Source organism: Muntiacus reevesi, chromosome 3 (assembly GCF_963930625.1).
Source record: "Muntiacus reevesi chromosome 3, mMunRee1.1, whole genome shotgun sequence".
In the NCBI taxonomy this organism is placed as follows: Eukaryota; Metazoa; Chordata; class Mammalia; order Artiodactyla; family Cervidae; genus Muntiacus; species Muntiacus reevesi.
In genome coordinates, this window is record NC_089251.1 from 182856274 (window position 1) to 182877145 (window position 20872).

Genomic DNA, 20872 nt, shown 5'->3' on the forward strand with positions numbered 1-20872 from the left:
AATGAAGACCCAGTGCATGCACAAATAAATAAATCTTTAAAAAACAGAGGAGCCTCACAGTTCAAACTTGTGTTGTTCAAGAGCCAACTATGTGTGTGTGTGGATATATACAATATATAAATCACAAAATCACAGTGATTTACATATACGGACACAATGAAAAATTAGCCAGCTACAAAAAAAAAGGAAATCCTGCCACCTCCAATAGCATGAATGAGCCTTGAGGACATTATGCTAAGTGAAAGAAGTCAGGAGAAGATGCATGAACTTACCTACACATGGAATGTAAAACAATTGAACACATAAAAATGGAGTGGTGGTTGGTGGTTACCACAGATACGGGGTGTGGGGATGGGAGAAGGAGGTCAAAGGGTACAAAATTCCAGTTAGAAGATGAATAAGTTCCGGTCATCTAACGTACAAAATGGTGACTCTGTTTAATAATAAGGTATTATATAGCTGAAACTTGCTAGGAGAGTTCTCACCACGCACACACAAACGATGTGAGCTGATGAGTATGCTAACCAACTTTATTGTGGTAATCATCTCACAATATGTGCTTAAATCATCACACACATTGTATACCTTAAATTCACACAACATTTTATCTCAATAAAGTTGATATGTGTGTGTGTGTGTGTGAGTGTGAGATACAGAGGGTCCTGAGACAAGCCCCATGGGCGCAGCTGCTCTCCTGCTAGGATGCTGAGGAGATATGAAAGATGGAGGAGGTAAAACAGAGGCTCTTCCCTGCAGGGAGGCGGGAGGCAGGTGTGCTGGGCCCTTGCCGGGGAATCCCAGCCCACACCTGTGGCCTGCGAAGGGGTCTCCCCAGATCTGTCCTCCACATCTACAGCTCAGTCCACGATCACGGGGGCAATCAGAGACACCTGCTTCCGTCAGGGTCCATCCTCCCATGTCCTCCTCCACTCTACAAGCTGACAGGCACAATGACTAGCTCAGGGTCCCAGCGGTCCTACGTGGGAGAACCAGGACTCGCACCCAGGACCTAATGTACCATGATGCTTCCTTCCCCTCAGCAAGCGGCGGGCTCTTAGACGAGAGTTTCTGTTTTGTTTCCCACTGTGTTCCCAGCACATAGAATGTTGCTTGCTTGGCCCTGGCTCCAAACCCAGGGTACCCGTCCTCCCATAACCCACGGCCTCTCCCCAGAGCCAAGATCTCCCTTGAACTCTTCCTACTACCAATCAGGGTTCCTGGTGCCGCCAATAGAGGTGTGGACATTCAAGACCCGGAGATGAAAGGCAATCAGTGGGAACAAATATTTATATAGGCATCCATTGTACCGAACACTCCTGCACATACACCTTAAACTAACAATCGCTTTCTTTCTTAATCAAATATCCTATTGACTTTAATTACAGCTGTATTTTTACTACCTCTGAAACACACGAATGCTCTCCTCCCCCTTTTAAGCAAATGGCATGTTATTGTCCTTATCGTCCACCTCCAGCTTTATTTCAGAGACAGATGGAGTGAAAGTCCAATAAGGTCAGCTGCCCTCCACGGCCCAACTTGGGCGGCCTCTGTGCTCAGGCCCCTCCCTCTGCTTGCCCCCCCATGACCCTTGGGCCAGTTTCTCAGCTTCTCTATCAACCTTTCTGAAATGAGCACATAAAACCCCTTTTGTTTTCAAAGGACTTTCCTCCCAGCTGGTAAATACAGAAAAAGGAAATGGGGCTTACAAAGCAAAGGAAGCAACCGGCCAAATTTTTAAAATCTTTGAGATGCAACAGTTCTCTGGATATCATTAACTTAAAAATGAGCCGAGGTCTGCTCCCACTCTAAATACAACCTGTTCTAGAAATATTCCTTTAGTTTAGGCCATACATTGAGCCCTACCGTAAGTCTTCCCTTGGCAATTCTGCAGGTTTGCTCACCTTGGGTACACGTGCTAAGTCGCTTCAGTCATGTCTCTTTGCGAGACATGTCTCTCAGACTCTTTGCGACCCTATGAACTATGTAGCCCACCAGTCTCCTTTGTCTATGGGATTCTCCAGGCAAGAATACTGGAGTGGGATGCCATGCCCTCCTCCAGGGGATCTTCCCGACCCAGGGATTGAACCCTCATCTCCTGCATCAGCAGGTGTATTCTTAACTGCTGAGCCGCCAGAGAAGCCCTTGCTCATCTTACTCATCTTAACCATCCCTAAAGGAAGCATCTTAAAAAATAATAAAAAATAAATTAAAAAAAAAGAAAGCATCTTAGTTGCTAGACTCTTCTCTCTGTCACATGAGCCAAAACTTGGAGATGTGAGGGTTCATTTTTTAATCACATAATTACCCAGGCTCCCCAGTGGGTATTCACATCAACCCCGACTAGTGTCTCTTTCATCTTGACTCTCTTATTGCCTTACAGAGAGGAAAAGTCAATTTCGATCCTTTCCTGGCAAAGTCACATCTACACATTTATCTCAAAAGCTCTAATAATTTATGGCTCGCCCCTCAGTCTCTATACAAGATACAAGATACTCCCTCTTTAAAAGCTCAGCTCCTTGGAAATTGCACTTAAAGTTGTTTTCAATATAAAGTGACCTCACTGATATCCCTACATTAGTAAGTTGTATTCACGGATGTGTGTGCATGCTACGTCGCTTCAGCTGTGTCCTACTCTTTGTGACCCCCCACAAACTATAGCCCACCAGGCTCTTCTATCCCTGGAATTCTCCAGGCAGGAATACTAGAGTGGATTGCCATGCCTGCCGCCAGGGGATCGTCCCGACCCAGGGATTGAACCCACTTCTCTCCTGTCTCCTGCATTGGCAGGCAAGTTCTTTACCACTAGCGCTACCTGGGAAGTCCCATTCATGGGATGAGCAGTAGCTAACTATAGCCCATTTCCCAAGAGTTCTTTTCAATCATGGTGGTTCATCAAATAACTTATTGCATGAAATTTAGTTTTATAAATCTCAGCATTTCACGTAAATTACAAATCAGAAAACATGAACTTCTGTGTTGTCCATAATGGGAGAGGTAATACTCTGTAATGTGTTAAGAATGTGCACTTTGACTCTAACAACTCTGACTCTGTCCCAGCCTGGCTCAAGGAGTCTTTCCAAGTCTCAGAACTTCCCCTATCTCACAAGAGAAAAGGCAGGATGGAGACCAGCATGCTTAATACCTAAGGGACCTTGGCACATAATAAAGGTTGAAAAATGTCAACATAGGTTCTAGCATCCCAAATTTAGTTGAGAACGTGTGAATCACAAGCAATTAAGCATGCCAAGAGGCATCATATTAACAGAGTACTGAGTTATAAAATCAGTAATGGGAGATCTCCTGTGTGAAATTTATTAGACTGGAAAAACATATATCAGGGCACTGTGTAATTACATAACCCTACTGAGTTAAGTCCAACTACACATAAATAGGTGGTACAATACAAATAGGAAATATTTAATAAAGATATCCAAAGAAACTAAACAGGATTCTAGTCTTTGCACCATTCCCAGTAGAAAGGTTTTGGAGAGTGAGATATACAAACATCTCACGAGCCATTTACGTCACTGAATCAAAAAGCTCCAGGCCCTACTGATCTCTCGGAATCCATTTTTTTAACTCATCAGTACAAACAATTTCTCAACAGCATGCTCTGAAGTTAAAGCAGGAAATTTGGACCGAAATTGCCTGTAAGACACAATTATAAAAAAGCAAGCACAGAACAACCCAGACAGCAAAAATCCTACCTTCATTCCACTCAAAAGGAATGAAAACTGAAGAAAGAAAATTTATGGTTGGACTGTCACACGTTTTCTTTGTTTCCTTCTAACACTTCCCTTTAGAGCCAAGCGCCATAAAATAAAGGCATCAACCACCTGTTATAATAGAAGGATGAGTGGCCATGGCTGGTTTTGCTCACATCTCAAAATATCACTCAAGCCCAACAACCCCTACCATCCCAGCTTGGGTAGGTTATGCACTTCTCTAACTGACCACATCATTTAAAGTGCTTTGAGGTCCAGGGCTATTAACAAGAAGAAGCTTTGTAATTAAAAGTTAATCGTAGGTCTTCCTTATCAAAGAGGTTAGAACATGAAAATCATTACAATTGACTTTATAGGCTGGCATATACACAGAAGGAAGTGCTTATAAATTAGGAATAGTATATAGTACTGTCATTTAGACTATGCTAAAAGGTGATGAGAATACTCTTTGTTTCCATAGCAGTAGGGAAAGGAATAAAAGGAGAAAAAAGACTAGATCTTTGGGGCACCTTGATTCCTAACATGGATTTCAACATTCCCGCACTCACAAGCACTGACTTACAGGCTAATTATTGGCTATTCCACATGCTACTTTCTCCCTGCCAACTGGTTTTTGTGGCCAACACAGAAATGTCATTCTGCTCACCTGCTTAGAGGAATCTGGAACAGTTCAGGTTGACTCCGTGGCAAGTCCTTTTTCACTTAAATGATTCCCACTGACCCAAGGCAAGACTGATGGCTCCCTCCATATTTCCTTTCATGGCTGGGAGGGATAAAGACTTCACTGAGACTAAAACTGAGCCAGGCTTAGAACAACTAAAGTAGGTTAAGCATCCTATTTTTTTTTTCTGGTGCCGAACCAGCAAAAAATCAGGAGAGTCAAAACTTACATGTGTGTGCCTCTGCAAAGACAAGTCAGCCATAGTATGGAGGAAAACTAGAAATCACCAAGAGGAGACGTCAAGATGAGTTCAAATCCGGAAGAAGCCCAGATACTTACAATTTACCTGGACTAACGCAGAGGCCTCATCAGAAGCACCTGTCCTGCATTTATGCGAACATCCTCCATTCAGTTAGCACGAGCTGAAGACGGGACCTGGAAATTCTACACTGGCAGCCCCTGATTCCGCCTCTTGACAGTGGGAGGTAGCAAGGGGAGCCCAACACTTCTCCATGTCCTCAGAAAGGCAGAAACAACAATGATGAGATTCAAACTGCCTGCCAAAACCCACTGATCCATTTGAAATCACACACAGTCCTTCCCAGTTGATATGGAGACATTTATTTCTTCAATTAAAAAACAAACAAAAAACTTGCACAACCTGTAGAAGTTGCTGAAGAGTTCAAAGCACAGAACTAAAGCCCTGAAATAGATAAAAGCAACAGAAAAGCAATTAAAGCCTTACAAAGAACAGGAAGCTATTACAGATGTTCTTTCCAAATAAGAATGCTAATGAGCGTGTTCCCACCCTCCATGAAAGATCAGTAGGTCCCTAAATCAAAACAAGGAGGAACCTGTCAGCATCTGGGCTGAAAGAAGTGTCTGGACCAGGCAGGCAAAATGAAGCCTTTAGAGCAGGGGTCCCCCACCTCTGGGATCTAATGCCTGATGATTTGAGGTGCAGCTGATGCAGTAATAATAGAATAAAGTGCACAATAAATGTAATGCACTTTAATCATCCTGAAACCATCCCCCCCTCCCCATCCATGGAAAAACTGTCTTTCATGAAACTGGCTCCTGGTGCCGAAAAGGCTGGGGACCACTGCTCTCCAGGGCTGGGCAGAGGCTCAGCAGGGTAGGGATGGGAGGGAGTGGGGGACACACATAAGGACAAACGGGAAGTAGGACTGTTACAGAATCTTTCTGGGAACTGCAACTGGCAGCAGAAAAGCAATTAGGCTGAGGTTGGCTCTGAAGAACCATGGAAAAGGTAAGCAAAATGGTAGCTGGGTCATGGCTGGAGTGATGTCTGGGATTGTTCCCAAAAGGCACTGAGAAATGCCAATAGGAGGTTTGCTGCCAATGGCTGCCTTTTAACGAGATTGCTCCAGGATTCCCTTGATGGTTTTATCTCATCTGGACTAGTCCTGTTGTAAGTTACCTGGGCTCAGAGAAAGGGAAAATTCTGGATTGGGGAGGGATGCAGGTGAAGACTCTTTATTTCTTTAAAACAGAAATTTGACTCCAAGTCAAATTCACACTGGGGGTGGTTGAGTTCAGGCAGGCAGAGTGCCTCATCCAGGTGGGCCAAGGACTCTTCATGGGAACCTAATGAGTGCTGAATCCCTTGTATATTCAGTGTCCTTTGATACAGACCATTAATCAGGGTCATGATATTAATAACTACCACAAACCCTCAACCTCAATCAAATAAGAAAAATTAGACTAGCCAGGGCTTTGATTGAGAAGAGAGTAAGGGGTTTAAGACTATACTAGCTGAGGTCAATGGAGAGGGTGTTGGATTTCTGGTCTACTCTTTGGGACCCACTCTTTCAGCCAATGAGATATTTGAGATTCTACTGCCGAAGTACAGATTCTTCCAAATACTATGGCACAGATTCTTACAAATACCAGGTTTTCCAAGAACCTAGGAGATGACATAGGTTCACTGAGATGCACAATGCAGAGTCTGGAGAGGCATTTTCATCCTCTGAACATTTAAAGGGCACTGAACTAGGAGGTAAAATGATGAAAAATTTATGTATATGAACTCTTTGAAAAAAGGGTCTCAAACAGATCCCCTAAACAATTACCAACCTGACTGATAAATGCCATGACAAGTTCATGACAGAAACAGTGAAGGCACAAAGGAAAGAAGGATTACTTTCACTAACCATAGCTCAGTCTTCAAGGGTATGTAGTAAGAGAAAGTGAGGAATACTGCCTAAGACACACAATGAACAATTTTGATGAAGAAAAGCAGCTCAGAAAACACATCTCTAGTGTTTCAGTGTCCCATATAAAGGGGAGCATTAGATTGCTAACCATACACCTCTAGACCTGCTGTCTTGGTCCTGCCATGCAAAAGGAAGAGGACTTGTAACAAGCATGCTCTATTTCAGGGTATGAGATAGCTCCCAGAGGAGGCGGGGCAGAGACTGGGAAATGCCCTCAGTAAAACCTGACTTTTACACCATCTTGCATGTGTACGTGACTAATCTTAGTCACAGGAAGAGCTAGTTTCTCTGACGGTCAGATGCCAGCAGAAGGACTGATCACTTCCAGCCAAGACTCAGAAGCAGAGGGACATTATAGGAGTCCATTGGAAAGGGAGGGACGTTCCTCAGGAACTTGCCGGCAGGTCAAGAAGGATCTAGAAGAGCCACTGACTGCAAATAACAATGGTACTGAATGGTCCACAGAAATGGCATAAGCCCTTTTCCTTTTAACACACAGGGTTAGAAAAAAATATAAGTTCTTCAATATTTCTAAGAGAAAAACATCAGACAGATCTAGGTATCATCATAACCAAGCCATCACAAAGACAGTGGGCAGGAAAAGGAAGGACCAATATATCAACTTGCAACAAGTTAAACATCACAGAAGTTGTGGCCCCTCCAGGTGGCTGGTGATAGCCTCACAAAACACAGACACCAGCCCTGAATATTCATAACAAAAACCAGAGCAGCCCTGAAAATTCCATAACTGATCAAGTTACTTTGGTTATATTACTTGATTCCCAAACCATGGCAGGAAAAGCAAACGATGCAGGGGGTGAGAGAAAGTAGAAAAAAGGGAAGAGAAAACGTTTCATATTGTTAACTATTAATAGTTCTTCTTTCATTTATTTTTATTAGTTGGAGGCTAATTACTTTCCAATATTGTAGTGATTTTTGCCATACATTGACATGAATCAGCCATGGATTTACATGTATTCCCCATCCCGATCCCCCCTCCCACCTCCCTACTAATAGTTATTGACCAATAGCTTCCAAGTCTCATTTCTTACTTGGCTGAAAAACCAGCAACTAACAACGATGGAGTCAGTAACTACTGGACGTCACTTGACTTGGGCAGAGACATTTTATCAAGTCTGTCAACTCTGAGGGAACATCCTGAGCTGCCTTTTGCCAGAAAAACAAGAAGGCTGAGGAGAAGGTAACCCCAGCCTGAGGAAGGCTTCTTCCTTGAGCATGGGCACACCGTCACTGCCCACCGATACACAGGTTTTATTCAACCCTGAAAGACATGTAAGGCCCGGGTTTAATCAGAGAGAAAAGAAGACTTCCATGGTGGTTAAGAATCCAATTTCCAATGCAGGGGATGTGGGCTGAATCCCTGGTCGGGAAACTGAGATCCCACCTGCCACGTGGCAACTAAGCCCACTTTCTCTACAGCCCACTCACCACAACTATTCAACCTCAAGCCACAACAAAAAGCCTGGGCAACCAAAAAAGAAAAATCTTAAAAAAAAAAAAAAAGGAGTGAGGGTTCAGGCTCCTCGAGGAGGAAGATAAGGATGCTTAAATCTCACCCCCAAGATCAAAAAGCAAGACTATGGGCAGGAAGGTGGAAAGATGTTCACGTGACTATCTACTAACAAATTCAGTAACTACTCCCAGGGCGAGTTCCCTGGCCCTTCCCCCATCCCTGACGCTGAACCTCACTGCGTTCTCCACATGAATCCCCATCCTGGTTGCTAAGGCTGCTCACTGTATCAATAAGACTGGGCATTTGTTCAGTGAACGAGCCTGGGGCAGAAAGAAGCAAAGCCTCTGACCACTCCATTCCATCTAAAACCTTTTTTCATAGGTTTCTCCCACACCGTGCCCTACGCATGACCAAATCCAGTCACCAGAGTCACTAAAATCATTCATATGACTTGTGGACTTCCATTTACACAAGAAGTACTCAGAGCAATCAATGGTAAAAGAAAAAAAAAAATTAAAAAAAAAAAAAAGATAATACAACCTTAGTTCTTTCAAGGTTTCAATTTTCTTCTGGTTTGAACTACCATTACTAATGTACACGATTGATCAGAACAGTATTAGTAATTATCTATCAGAATGCTAACATATTTAACTTGAAAGAAAATCAATGGCAAAAGAAAAAAATGAGAAAAAAAGCAGAGCAGAAGTATTTGATACTTAATTTAGTCCTGATGGCTCATTCCAAAACCTGAAACAACAAAACATTTTTGCAAACAATCATTCCTAGGTGATTACATAACAGAAATGGAAACTGAATCTAAATACAAAACCAGAAGAATGCCAAGAAATAGTTTATGAATCTGATTTCTTTCTCATATACTAAATATAGCTGAAGAAAAAAAATCATTAAAATAGAAGTATAACTGAAGAAAAAATAACAAATCCAAATTCTTACTTATAAGCAGACAAGAAATTACAGCACCTAAATTAAAAAAATTTTTTTAATTTATTGTGCTCAAGCAATAGAGAGATACCATGTTAAACACAGTACTGGACAGAGTAAGTGCACTGTGAGTTTAAAAATGCCTGGAAGAAGAATCAAAGGGTTAAAGGAAAACTGATTTACCACAGAGGGGGAAAGTCCATTATGGTGTTTATTTCCCTGTTATCAAAGACTCAAGCAGATTCATTAATTCAATAGCTCGTTTTCGTTTGATTATGGCTTATTCACATAGGCTAAAACAGGCTTTGAAAGGCTCCCAACTATTACGAGTGATAGTCAAACTGAAACCTTCTGATAGGCATAAAATTCCATAATCAATTTATACTTGCTGCCTCACAAGTGTTTTTTCCCCAGCTACATTTGTTTTCAGTCCCTCTTGGAGAACATAAAACCTCTGAGAGCAATGCCTGCACCTGCTCTGTCTCATTCACACAGCTCAGTTCTCTGTATGAGGATGCTTGATAGACTTTACTGCACATCTGGAATGCACAAACACATTCCTCTGTATACAGGATGATATCACCAGCTCTCCATCACTCAGACAAACACTCTGAGTTATATTCTAATATTGGTGAAGACAGGTAAACACACACACACATATATATGTATTCATCTACGGTTCCTCATCTGGCATCCTTCCCATCAATTTTGTGACTACCTCCTACGGTCGTATCATCGTTCATCAGAGGGCAGACAGAAGAAGCAAGAACTACAATCCCACAGAGTCCAGAAAGAAAACAACAGTCGCAGAAAGCTAACCAAAATGATCACATGGATCACAGCCTTGCGTGACTCAGTGAAGCTGGAAGTCATGATGTGCAGGTCCACACAGGGTAGACAGGTCACAGTGGAGGGTTCTGACAAAACGTGGTCCACTGGGGAAGGGAATGGCTCACCACTCCAGTATTCTTGCTTCGAGAACCCCATGAACAGGATGAAAAGGCAAAAAAGAATGACATCGGAAGATGAGTCCCCCAGGTCAGTAGGTGTTCAATATGCTACTTGGGAACAGTGGAGAAGCAGTTCCAGAAAGAACAAGGAAGCTGGGCCAAAGCTGGAAACAACACTCAGTTGTGGATGTGCCTGTTGATGATTTTCTTTTTCTTTCTGGAAGTCAACCCTGAATATTCATTGGAAGGACTGATGATGAAACTGAAGCTCCAATACTTTGGCTACTTGATCTGAAGATGTGACTCACTGGAAAGGACCCTGATGCTGGGAAAGATTGAGGGCAGGAGGAGAAGGGGGTGACAGAGGATGAGATGGTTGGATGGCATCACCAACTCAACGGACATGAATCTGAGCAAACCCTGGGGGATAGTGAAGGACAGGGAAGCCTGGTGTGCTGCCGTCCATGGGGTTGCAAAGTCAGAAATGGCTTAGCAACTGAGCAACAACCTGTGGTCATACAAGATGGCCAGCTGGCCCTGGGCTCAATATCATGGACAAGTGTAATGCTCAGTGGCTAAGCAGGGGACCAAACACAGCCCATTAACACTGTATTTTCTCCAGCTCATTTGGTTCCACACCCACCAAGAAGTAGAAAATGCCAGTTGTCTTTTGATGCCCACTCTACCAGGAGCCTCTTCTGGTATCATTGTCACTTTCTTCCTTCTAACACTGAAGGCAAACCTTTTATCACAGATCCATAACCAAAGAAAGTTGCACCGTAGCTTCAATAACCCCTTGGATAGAGAAACAACCTTTACAGCAGTGTCATCAAACATTTTTGCAAATTTTAAATACTATTTTTCACACATTTTAAGTTGACATTTAAATTTCTCAACCATAATTTTAATTCAGTGCAAAGGCTGTAATTCTGGCATATTGGAATTAGTACAATTTTAATTAAAACATATCACTCACTTAAAGGTATCCAATAAAATCCAAATACCACACCAATTTGCAAATCATCTTCACCTATCAAAAAATATATGAACAAACTCCTCTTTGCAAAAAGGCTGCACTGTTATCTCCTTGAACTTGTATTTCCATTTTACTCCCCACACAGAATTTTCTCTCAATCTAATACATTTAACACTTGATTTTATGAATTCTCCTATTATATTTCCCTGCAACAAAAATGTATTTAAAGTGATTCTTAAAAATTTCCTCTGGCTGTAAGGCTTAAAAGTGTTCCATTTTCTTCTTTGAGCTATCATTACTAATGCACACAACTGATCCAAACAACATTAATAATTACTTATAAGAATGTTAATATAGTTAACATGGAAATTAAAAATTTATTGGAAATGTATCCCTAAAGAAATGTACAGGATTTGTCTCTTTCTTCTCAACTAGTTCATATACTGATGAGTGAATACTCTCTACTGTTATAATACAATGAAACTGAATTATTATATTATAATAATAATATAAATTCCATACCTTTCTTTCCCACTTTTAAAAATGCAAACACTAAGAAACCTTGTTTATATAAGTAAGAAAGGAATGAAGGAGATTCATCAAAAAAATCTTTTTTCTTTGTTATAACCAGATTAGGTCCTCTTCCAATTTCACTGAAAGCCAAGAAATGAAAACTAACCTGCAAAAAGATGTGTGCCTTGGTCATTATATTCATCCCCTTTACCAACACAGACATTAATATTTTCATAGTTCTCTGTTAGTGGGAAGAGGGTTTTGCATCCCAGGACAATACACTAGGATCAGAGTCAGGATGGGGTGGGAGACAGCTCTGCTGTCCTTTGTCAAGAGGGAGAAGGGTGAGTGACTGTAAGAGGTGAAATGGAAAAAGAGACACAGCAAAATCAATTCTGAAGCAAATAATTTTAAGACAGGTTAACTATAGAAACTGGGAACCAGGAAATCATCTCCCTTCAACCATCTCTGCCTTTGTATCTCCTGGAGATTTTTTATATTCCTTTGTGTGCATGCATACCCCAGCTGGAATACCCCTCTTCTGGGTAAGAATGTTGCTGCCAGACAATCTATCTATTTAGAAGAAAAGTATACTTGGTTTGATTAATGCATGAATTCCCTTATACATGAATTGACTAACACACGAACGTATCAACCTGTAGCAGGCACTACAGTAGAAGTAATACATTTTCTAAATAGACAGAAGCATAATTCTTTTTTCAATCTACTTGAAAAGAGAGAAAATACATAATAAATCATAAGTGTCCTGACAATATAGAAACTATACTCAAAAGACTTAGTTTTTAATAATTGCAAAGAAAAATCTAGAAACAATCCAAATGTTTAATAAAATTACTAAATAATTTTATGTTGCAACAGCCATATAGTGAAAGAAAATGCAATATTTCAAGAATATATATGGACATTAGAAAACGTTCTTCTATAGTGTTGACCAAAAAAACCAAGCAGGAAACAAACCTGTAAATAAAGCCTCATAGTAATTTGTAAAAATATGTATGTGTGTTGGGGGGAAGTCTGTTAAGAGAATCTGTTAAACTGCTTTCAGTGGTTATTCTAGGTTGGTGTAATTACGGGCAACTTTTGTATGCTCTTTCCAAATTTCCACAAAAGGCATGTATTTGTCTCACAATGATGGAGATAGGGGGAGCGGGGAGAATTGAGGAACTGGGGAAATAGACTTATGGTCTCAGGGCTACTGCAGGTGGCCAGAGTTTGTGAGATGGTGTCCACCCGAGGGGCCAGTGAGAGCTTAAATCCACCCCACGTGGGGCAGGACTGCTTCCCCCCAAAGTGAAAGGCGTTCCGTCGTGTCTGATTCTCTGTGACCCCGTGGACTATAGAGTCCACAAAATTCTCCAGGCCAGAATACTGGAGTTAGTAGCCGTTCCCTTCTCCCGCGCATCTTCCCAACCCGGGGATCGAACCCAGGCCTCCCGTAAGGCAGGAGGATTCTTCACCAGCTGAGCCACTAGAGAAGCCCAAAGTGGGCGCCATTTCCTAACTCACGGTGGGAGGCTAATCCACAGTCTCCACGTCCACAGTCCACATCCTCACTTAGGTTTTGGTCATTTCCCTCCGTGACCAATTGTATCCTTTCATCCAAGACTTCCACAGCTGGTTCCTTTGGAATACAGATTTCACTGACACTAAGACACTCATGAAATACTCAGTTCACAGATGCAGAAAGGTCAACAGTCAGCAACTAAAATGCTGTTAGCCAAAGAGGTTATCTGGGCCCTTCAGGAAAACATGGTGGGCCATTTTCACTTCTGCGGTATTCTACAACTCCAGTCTCCTTACCTCAGCAAGTGTGGAGGGATCTTGACAATGGTATCCACACCATCAAGGGTTTCTGCAAAAGGAAAATTACAAAGTTAAAAATAAGTATGCGAGGACTAGGAATCTAAACTGTACATAAATCTCACTATTAGTTTCTCTACAACCCCCCCGCCGGAAATTCCTATAATTATAAATTAGTCAATTCTCAACTATCTGCATGCAAATCATCCACACTTAAAAATCCTTTGCCTTTTCTAGCTCACAAGACTTCCTCTCAGAGCTTAAAAATTAGGACGCATTTCCCTTAGAGACAGAGTCAATTCCTAACCTGAAACAGAATGCCAATATAATCTATTTACAACTGACTAAAAATGCTATATTCTTGCAATAACAATAGAGAAAGGAGAGCTATTTCCTTGAAAATACTGTTTTAATACCTTTAAATAATAACTTATACTTGAGAGACTTTCATGTTCACAAAGCACTTTATGTAACAGCTCATCTCACATTTATGACACAGCAGGTGAAACTTTTCAAAAACCACACAGTACTGAAGAATACTGATTGGAAGGCTCACACCCAAATCTCATTAACCTCACCTGAATGGTCAACACTTAACCATTGCTTTGGCTATTCACACTCTCGCTGTCTCCAATTATAATGATAATGAAACATTCACTATTCTCTTTCAAAATAAAAGCTGTTCTATTTCAATAGATTTAATAATCCTGCACCCAATTCCAATGTGTGTTTGTGGGATTGCGGGGTGGTAGGGAAGATGGGTCCCTCAATAAGCAATTCTCTGACACCAGCTGAGTGTCATACAATTTAACTTAACTCTGACAGTATCTACCTGGAGAGGACATAAGACCCCACAGGCTGGGCTCAGTCCTACAAGCCTGTAATACCCACTCCCCCCGCAACCTCCCCACCCCACCACCTCCCCACCTTCAGATGCCAACCTCAAGTCCTGGTTGTCACCTGCGCTTCTGACCGACTGGCTATAAATTAAAGTTTCCAAAAACCCCCACCTTGGGTTTAATTAACTTGCTAGAATGACTCACAGAATTCACAGAAACTTTTACTTACTAGATTACTGGTATGTTACAGAAGGATATAATTCAGGAATAGCCCAGTGGAAGAGATACACATAGCAAGGTATGGGGAAAGGGCAAGGAGATTCCATGCTTTCTGGGTGTAAACCAGGAAGCTCGCCAAACTCCATCCCTTTAGGTTTTATGGAGGCTTCATTACACAGGTACAACTCATCAGCCATTGATGTTTGATCTTCAGCTCCTCTCCCCTCCGTAGAGGTCAGGGGGAGTGGGACTGAAGAGGATGGGTTTTGGCAACCAGCCCCCGTCCATAGATGTGGTCCAAAATTACTTCATTAACATAAAGAATGACATTATTAGCTCTCTTCCTTTTGGGAAATTCCAAGGATTTTAGAAGCTCTAAGCCAGAAACAGGGACCAAGACCAAATATATATTTCCTATCATAAATCACATCACACACTCCAACTTGTCTCCAGTTTTTCTGTTCAAACTCTTGCCTCCTCTCTTCACTGTTTTAGAGTCAACAAGCCCTGTCAGTCTAAATGACTTTTACTGGGAAGGAGAACATCTCTTCCCACACGGCTAAGAGATCAGAGGGAACAGTGGGCACCAAATGTATCCCTGAGACTCTGGAGTAAGAACAGAAACCATGATGATAGGATCTGGGACTGCTGTGGTCCATGGGGCACAGCAGCAGGTTTGGGGAAGAGAGCAAAACAGAAAGATGGTTGGACGAGTCAGTGGTGCAGGGGCCACAAGGCAAGGGAGGAAGGAGAAGGACTGAGGTCAGTTCCTGAGATGAGACAGGATCATAAAACAAAGCCCTGAGATGCAGGTACGGGGGAAGCTCCAAGGCCAGGCAGGTGAGTCCGGCCCAGCAGTGGGCAGGGCACAGCCAATATCCAGCATAACTTGATGCTGCTTCCCAAGAAGAGCGAACGACCAAACCACTGCAGTTTTCCTCATCAGACAGAGGAGTTTATATTTAACCCAAGCTGTGCAACAGTGCCCAACCCTGCAAGTGCCAACAAAGAGTGAGAGGAAAGGGAAAAGAGAAAGTCACAGAGCAGCCATAATGAGCCCACCCCGTTGCAGAAGAGAAGCAGGTAGGAAGTTGCATTGGAGGAAGAAGGGGGCTGGTGGCAGAGCAAGGGGAAGCCCAGGGATCTAAATGTGGATATCGCATTCTCAGAAACTGAACTGAAGCTGCGGCTCTGAAAGTGTTCAACCCCAGGCGGGCTGGGAATTAAGAGAAGAGGGTTCATGGCTAATTCTTGTGAAACACAATCTTTTAGGCGGGGGAGGAGCTGAAGCTTCCCAGGGGGCTTGGTGATAAAGAATCTGCCCACCAATGCAGAAGCCACAGGAGACGTGGGTTCAATCCCTGGGTTGGGAAGATCCTCTGGAGAAGGAAACGGCAACCCACTCCAGTATTCTTGCCTGGGAAGTTCCATGGATAGAGGAGCCTGGCAAGCTACAGCCCATGGGGTTGCAAAGTGTTGGACACGACTAAGCATGCACCCACTATGGGAGCTGAAACTGCAAAGGAGACAGAAAAACTCAAGAGGCAGGATCAAAACCGGCGGGGTGAGGGCACGAGGCCAAGGTCAAGTAGATGCCCAGAGGGGCCAAGAGAACCTGTAAGAGGGATGTGAGAACGGTCTGCTACACTCTGAGGTCTGAGTACCTTACTCTTCAATAGGTGGAAGGACAGAGGAAAAAGACCGGAGTGAGTTGAAGAGTAGCAGGAAGTGAGGATGTGGACACAAGCGCTCCACCCACGTTTTAAGTCGTTTGACTGTGAAGGTAGCAGAACCTGAGGTTGGAAGGAAAAGTGGATGGAAAGAGACAGAAGGAGGATGGTTACACAGACCATCCTTCTTCCTTAACTTGGTGTTCCAACTTCTAATTTTCTTTCTCTTCTCCATTTTCTAAATCAATTCAACAGGAGCCCCTGGTATATGCAAAACACTCAAAGTTTCTAAAAGACGCGTGATCCAGTTCTAATGATCTGCCCTTCCATTCCATCCTGCCATTCCCAGCTCCCACACCTCCAGGACTGCCAGTCCTTGAAGGAGAATCTTCTCTCAGGCCCTCCACACAGTGGCCCAATCCCTTTTTCTTTTTCTATCCCTTCGTCAGACCACTTCCTCACTGACAAGAAAAGTATATAACCTGGATAGCTCAAAATAGAGAAAAAACACATACATATTCCTTGCCAGTTGTTATGCAGCCATTAAGAAAACTGGTTTTCAGAAACCAATTTTCAGAAAATGCTGAAGTTAAAATAAAAAATAACAATCCACTATATGTGGTAAAAAAAAAAAAAAAAAAAAAAAAACCCTTTGCAGGAGGGAAATACTCCAAAATATGATTAGTGATCATATGGGTGATGAGATTATTTTCTTTATAATGTTTGAGTATTTTTCAGTATTCTAAAATGAGCATATATAACTTTTGTAACTAGAAAACAAGATTAAGATCACTTAAAACCCAAACAAGTCAGTAACATGTTGATTTATTTACGTATTGAACATGTGTCTCTCATATTGTAGGTGCAGAAGCCACAAACAAGGCTAAGTGATAGTCCCTATGCTAAGGAAGCCCACGTCTACACTGCGGACACGTGTTGCTTTGGCCAATCACCATCCACTCACCTGCCTCTCAAGCTGCAAACCCTAATTTTGTTTTGAGGAAGCCATCTTTGGCTGACTCTGGGATTTCAGTGGGCCTTGTAGGCAGCTAGCCTGCTTCATTCCTTAGCTAGAGGACTGGATCAGGGATACACACTCAACCCATCAACGCCAAGGACTGGGCAGGAGTGACTGCCAGAGCTCCACTCCCTTTGGATGAGCCCATGATTGGCCAAGTGGAAAGTGACCCCCTTCTCCTGTAATGGCCTAAATGTGGAGATGCGCGCTCTCTCTCTCCTAGAGAGTTTTAGTGGGAGATGACTCCTCTCCCTTGGTATGATCTAAATGTCTTTCTCCTATAACAGTCCAAGTGGGAGATGACCTCTTTCTTCTGATATGGACTAAGTGTGAAGATGACCCCCCTCTCCCACGGTAGCTTTCATAAGAAGGACTCTCTCCTGGGGTGGTCTAAATGTCATGGTGATCCCTCTCGCTTATAATGGCCCAAGTAAGATGACTACTTTCTCTTGAGATGCTCTAAGTACGGAAACGACCCCTTTCTCCCATGATGGTCTAAGTGGGGGCCGAGCCCTCTTTCCTGAGATGGTCTAAGTGTGCTGATTGATGAACTCAAAGCTTTGGATACTCATGTTGAGTGTGTTTGTCATCCCAAAAGAGCAGAGTAAGATCCTTTTAACAAGTACCTAATCCCTGAACCAAACTCAACCCACAGCTAGCCTTCCAAGGGCTGTTCAGTTCATAGAGTGAAAACATTCTATTTTGCTTTCAGTCTGCTTGAATTTTTTCTTTTTGTCTCCTGAATCCAATATAGTTCTCAATCATCCTGCTCCAAAAAGAGTAGCTGTGGGCATAACCAACTATAATCCCCAAGAGCAGGTGCTCTAAGAGGATCCTAAACGCAGAACTAAGAGCCCAGAGGAGCAACCTATTCACTTGCAGAGCTCAGGGCAGCCTTTGTATGTGAGCTGAGCCTTGGGAGTCTGGGAAGGTAAGCCGTGGCAGAAGGACTAACATTTGCCCAGGCAGAGGAACATGCAGCACACAGCGTGTACAAGAAAGTATATGGCTTATTGGGGACCGATGAACCCCTGCAGTGAGGGCGCCAGGAAAGAAGGCTGGGGCTGGATTCCAAAGAGCATTCTAAGGATTTCACACTTTAAAAAAACAGTATGGGGATTGAGGAGTGAAAAAGTATTTTATAGCCAAAAACCCCCAAAAAGATGGAACAGTGGGAAATGGACTGGAGTGGGAAAGAAGAACAGGAAGCCATACCTTCATGTCTGTTTCTGCATCATTCTCCCTCCAACATACCCTCCTAACAAGCTAATTACAGGGAGGAAGGATTTTATTCATTTTTCTCTCCCCACCGCTCAGTACAGAGGAGGTCTTAATAAATCATTGCTACACAAGCAAAGAAAAGCAGAAACCCACGGCTTACCCATTCTTCAAGTCCAATTGACTTCAAAAGCCCACCAACTCATACCAGTCCCCCTACCCCCCACCCCTGACCCCACATTCACTCCCTCTTCTTTGATCGGTTTTCCTGGTTTACTCCTTCCAACCACTGTTAGTTAACTGTTTCATGCACTCCCATCTCTTGCTGAGAACAGCCTCTGGGAAAAGAATCCCATTTACTCTTCCCATCAGGCTGAACTCCAGGCTCTGCTCACATTATCTAGCTGCCTCAGCTCCGGGCTTTTTCTTCAAGGACCTAAACTAGGTAACATTGCACTTTAACTTAACAAGATGCAGAGTATCAAAATCCAAACATTTAAAGATGCTACATTCCTCTCCTCCCCCATGTTATCTAAATCTGCTTAACTTACAGCAAAATAATAACAAGTACACGTAAGAGCCTGTCTAGAGTGCAGTCAGGACCTGCTAGATTATGTTACCCAGACATTTGTGACCCTCCATTTGAAGCCTTTGAGAATCTACCCCATCACCTGACTGAATGACAATGGCAATGCAAAAACAGTACTGTGGCTTTAAGAGCCTTGCTGCTCACTTTTGTATCTGGTCCATTTCCCCCCACCCCCGCAACAGTAAACAAATGGTCAAGTTCTGATTCTGCCTACAAGATAAACTTCCTAGACAACATTCTAGAAAATTTTGTGATGACAGAGGTTAAAAAAAAAAGAGCGATGGTCTGTGCACACACACTCAAACATATGTGAATTCAGATCTTCTAAATATTAACCGAGATACGTAGAGCACCAACAGAATCCTCCATTTAGTAGAAAACCTGCTAACGGCCCTTCCCGGGCTGTGCCACAGCAGAGTGTCATGACAAACACTGATGTCTTTTCGGTTTACAGGGCAAGGGATTCAATTTCCTGTTTTGACTGGGTGACAACTGAGGAATCACAGGCAGGCTTGGGGAAGGCCAGGGGCCCACAGAGCTGCCCTGGTTTCTTCTTGGCCTTTCCTTTTCTTCCTCCTCAAGCATCACTATTACCCCAAGTATGCGCCTGAACCCCCTGAATTCCCATCCAGACAATTTTGATGGCCCACATTCTTGCCTAATTGGAATGTCTTGCCGTTTTCTCCAAGGTTGAGTTCGACAATCCGAGTCTGACAAGAAACACAAATTTGCTACCTGGAACTTATTTCAGGGCTTGCAGAGTTCACAAATCTAAAATCAAATCTGTCTGAAGGGCAGACAGCAATAGAATCGCAGAGGTAACACCATCCCACCTGTGTGTTATTTTTCATTTACAATAACCATGAAAGCTAATACTTAACAAGCTGGCCTCTATCAGGAAAATCAAACAAGCTGTTCCTTCCTGGTTACACTGGCCAAGGTACTTGAGACCGCGGCTGACGGTTCAACTTCCCTCTAGCCCACAGGCGTTTTGGAATCAGGCCGGTGTTTTCCCACCGGCTTGTGACCCGAACTCGGAGATGGGTGACCGTCGTCCGCCGTGCAGGGGACCTGAGAAAGGGGCCGCCAGGAGGGGTTCCCCATTAAGGTTTAGGAGAAGATAAAGAGACCAGAAGGTAGGCGGATGGATGTACACGCCCGAATCCAAATTCGCACATCACCCATCAGTTCTCCGAGGCAACTCTCGCAATTGCGCGAAAAAGCATCGGTCACAGCTGCTCAGCGAGCGCCCCCCCTCCCCGCCCCGCAGAGGGGCCATCACAGCCCTCCCCGGCGCGGCCCTCCGGCGGCGGCGAACCGGCCCCGCCGGCAGGTGCCGGGCGCCGCGCTCGGCGCGCTTACCCAGGGCCCAGGTGCAGCTCTCTTTGATGGCTTTGTACTTGCTCCCGGACGCCTCCTTCTGCAGCTTCCTTAGGATCTCTTCCATCTTGACCTCTGCCGCGGGCCAGCCGCCGACAGCTAGGGGAGCGCGCGCGCGAGGCCCGGCGGGGACGCCGCCGCCACCGCAGCCCGGCCTTGGGCGCCCGGGCGCTGCGCTCGCCCCGCTCCGGCCCGGCGCGGCGGCTGATGAATCACGCCCGCTCCATGCCGCCGCCGCGTCAGGCCCGGAGCCCCGCCCGCCGCCCCGCCCGCGGGTCAGGAGCGCCCCGCGCGCCGCCGCGGAGACGGCGGGCTGCGGAGCGGAGGCCGAGACCCGGGGCAGCCCCGGGGGCACGGAGGCTCGCGGAGAGCCGGTGGCGGACGTCCTGGGCTGGCTCGCCGGCCGGGCGTTGACCGGGCTCGGCCCGAGGGAGCGTCTGGCGGCGGCGGGCAGCGGGCGGGGAGGAGCCTCGTCGTTGCCCCCGCCCCGCCGTCCCGGGCGGGCGGAGTTGGGGCTGCTCGGCTGCGGCTCCAGGAGCCCCCTACCTCCGGCGCCTGGTGGTGTCGCGCCGCCCGCGGCATCCCGCGGTCCAGGCTCACTAGTGCCGGGCCGCCCTCGGAGCCAGGCTCGGGCGCTACC

At 44.4% G+C, this 20872-nt stretch overlaps 1 protein-coding gene across 2 annotated transcripts in view; it reads right to left on the reverse strand.

Moving 5' to 3' along the window:
- The window catches only part of ARFGEF3 (ARFGEF family member 3), a 175905-nt gene extending 155518 nt beyond the window's left edge, over positions 1-20387 (reverse strand). For both annotated transcript variants that reach the window (XM_065931272.1, XM_065931271.1), the window contains exons 1-2: positions 20215-20387; positions 13300-13351 (exon numbers count right to left, since the gene is read on the reverse strand). In XM_065931272.1, the coding sequence (XP_065787344.1) occupies positions 13300-13351; positions 20215-20299 (137 nt within the window). In that variant the 5' untranslated portion in view covers positions 20300-20387. The remainder of the gene's footprint in view (positions 1-13299; positions 13352-20214) is intronic.
- Between the last annotated feature and the right edge of the window lie 485 nt (positions 20388-20872).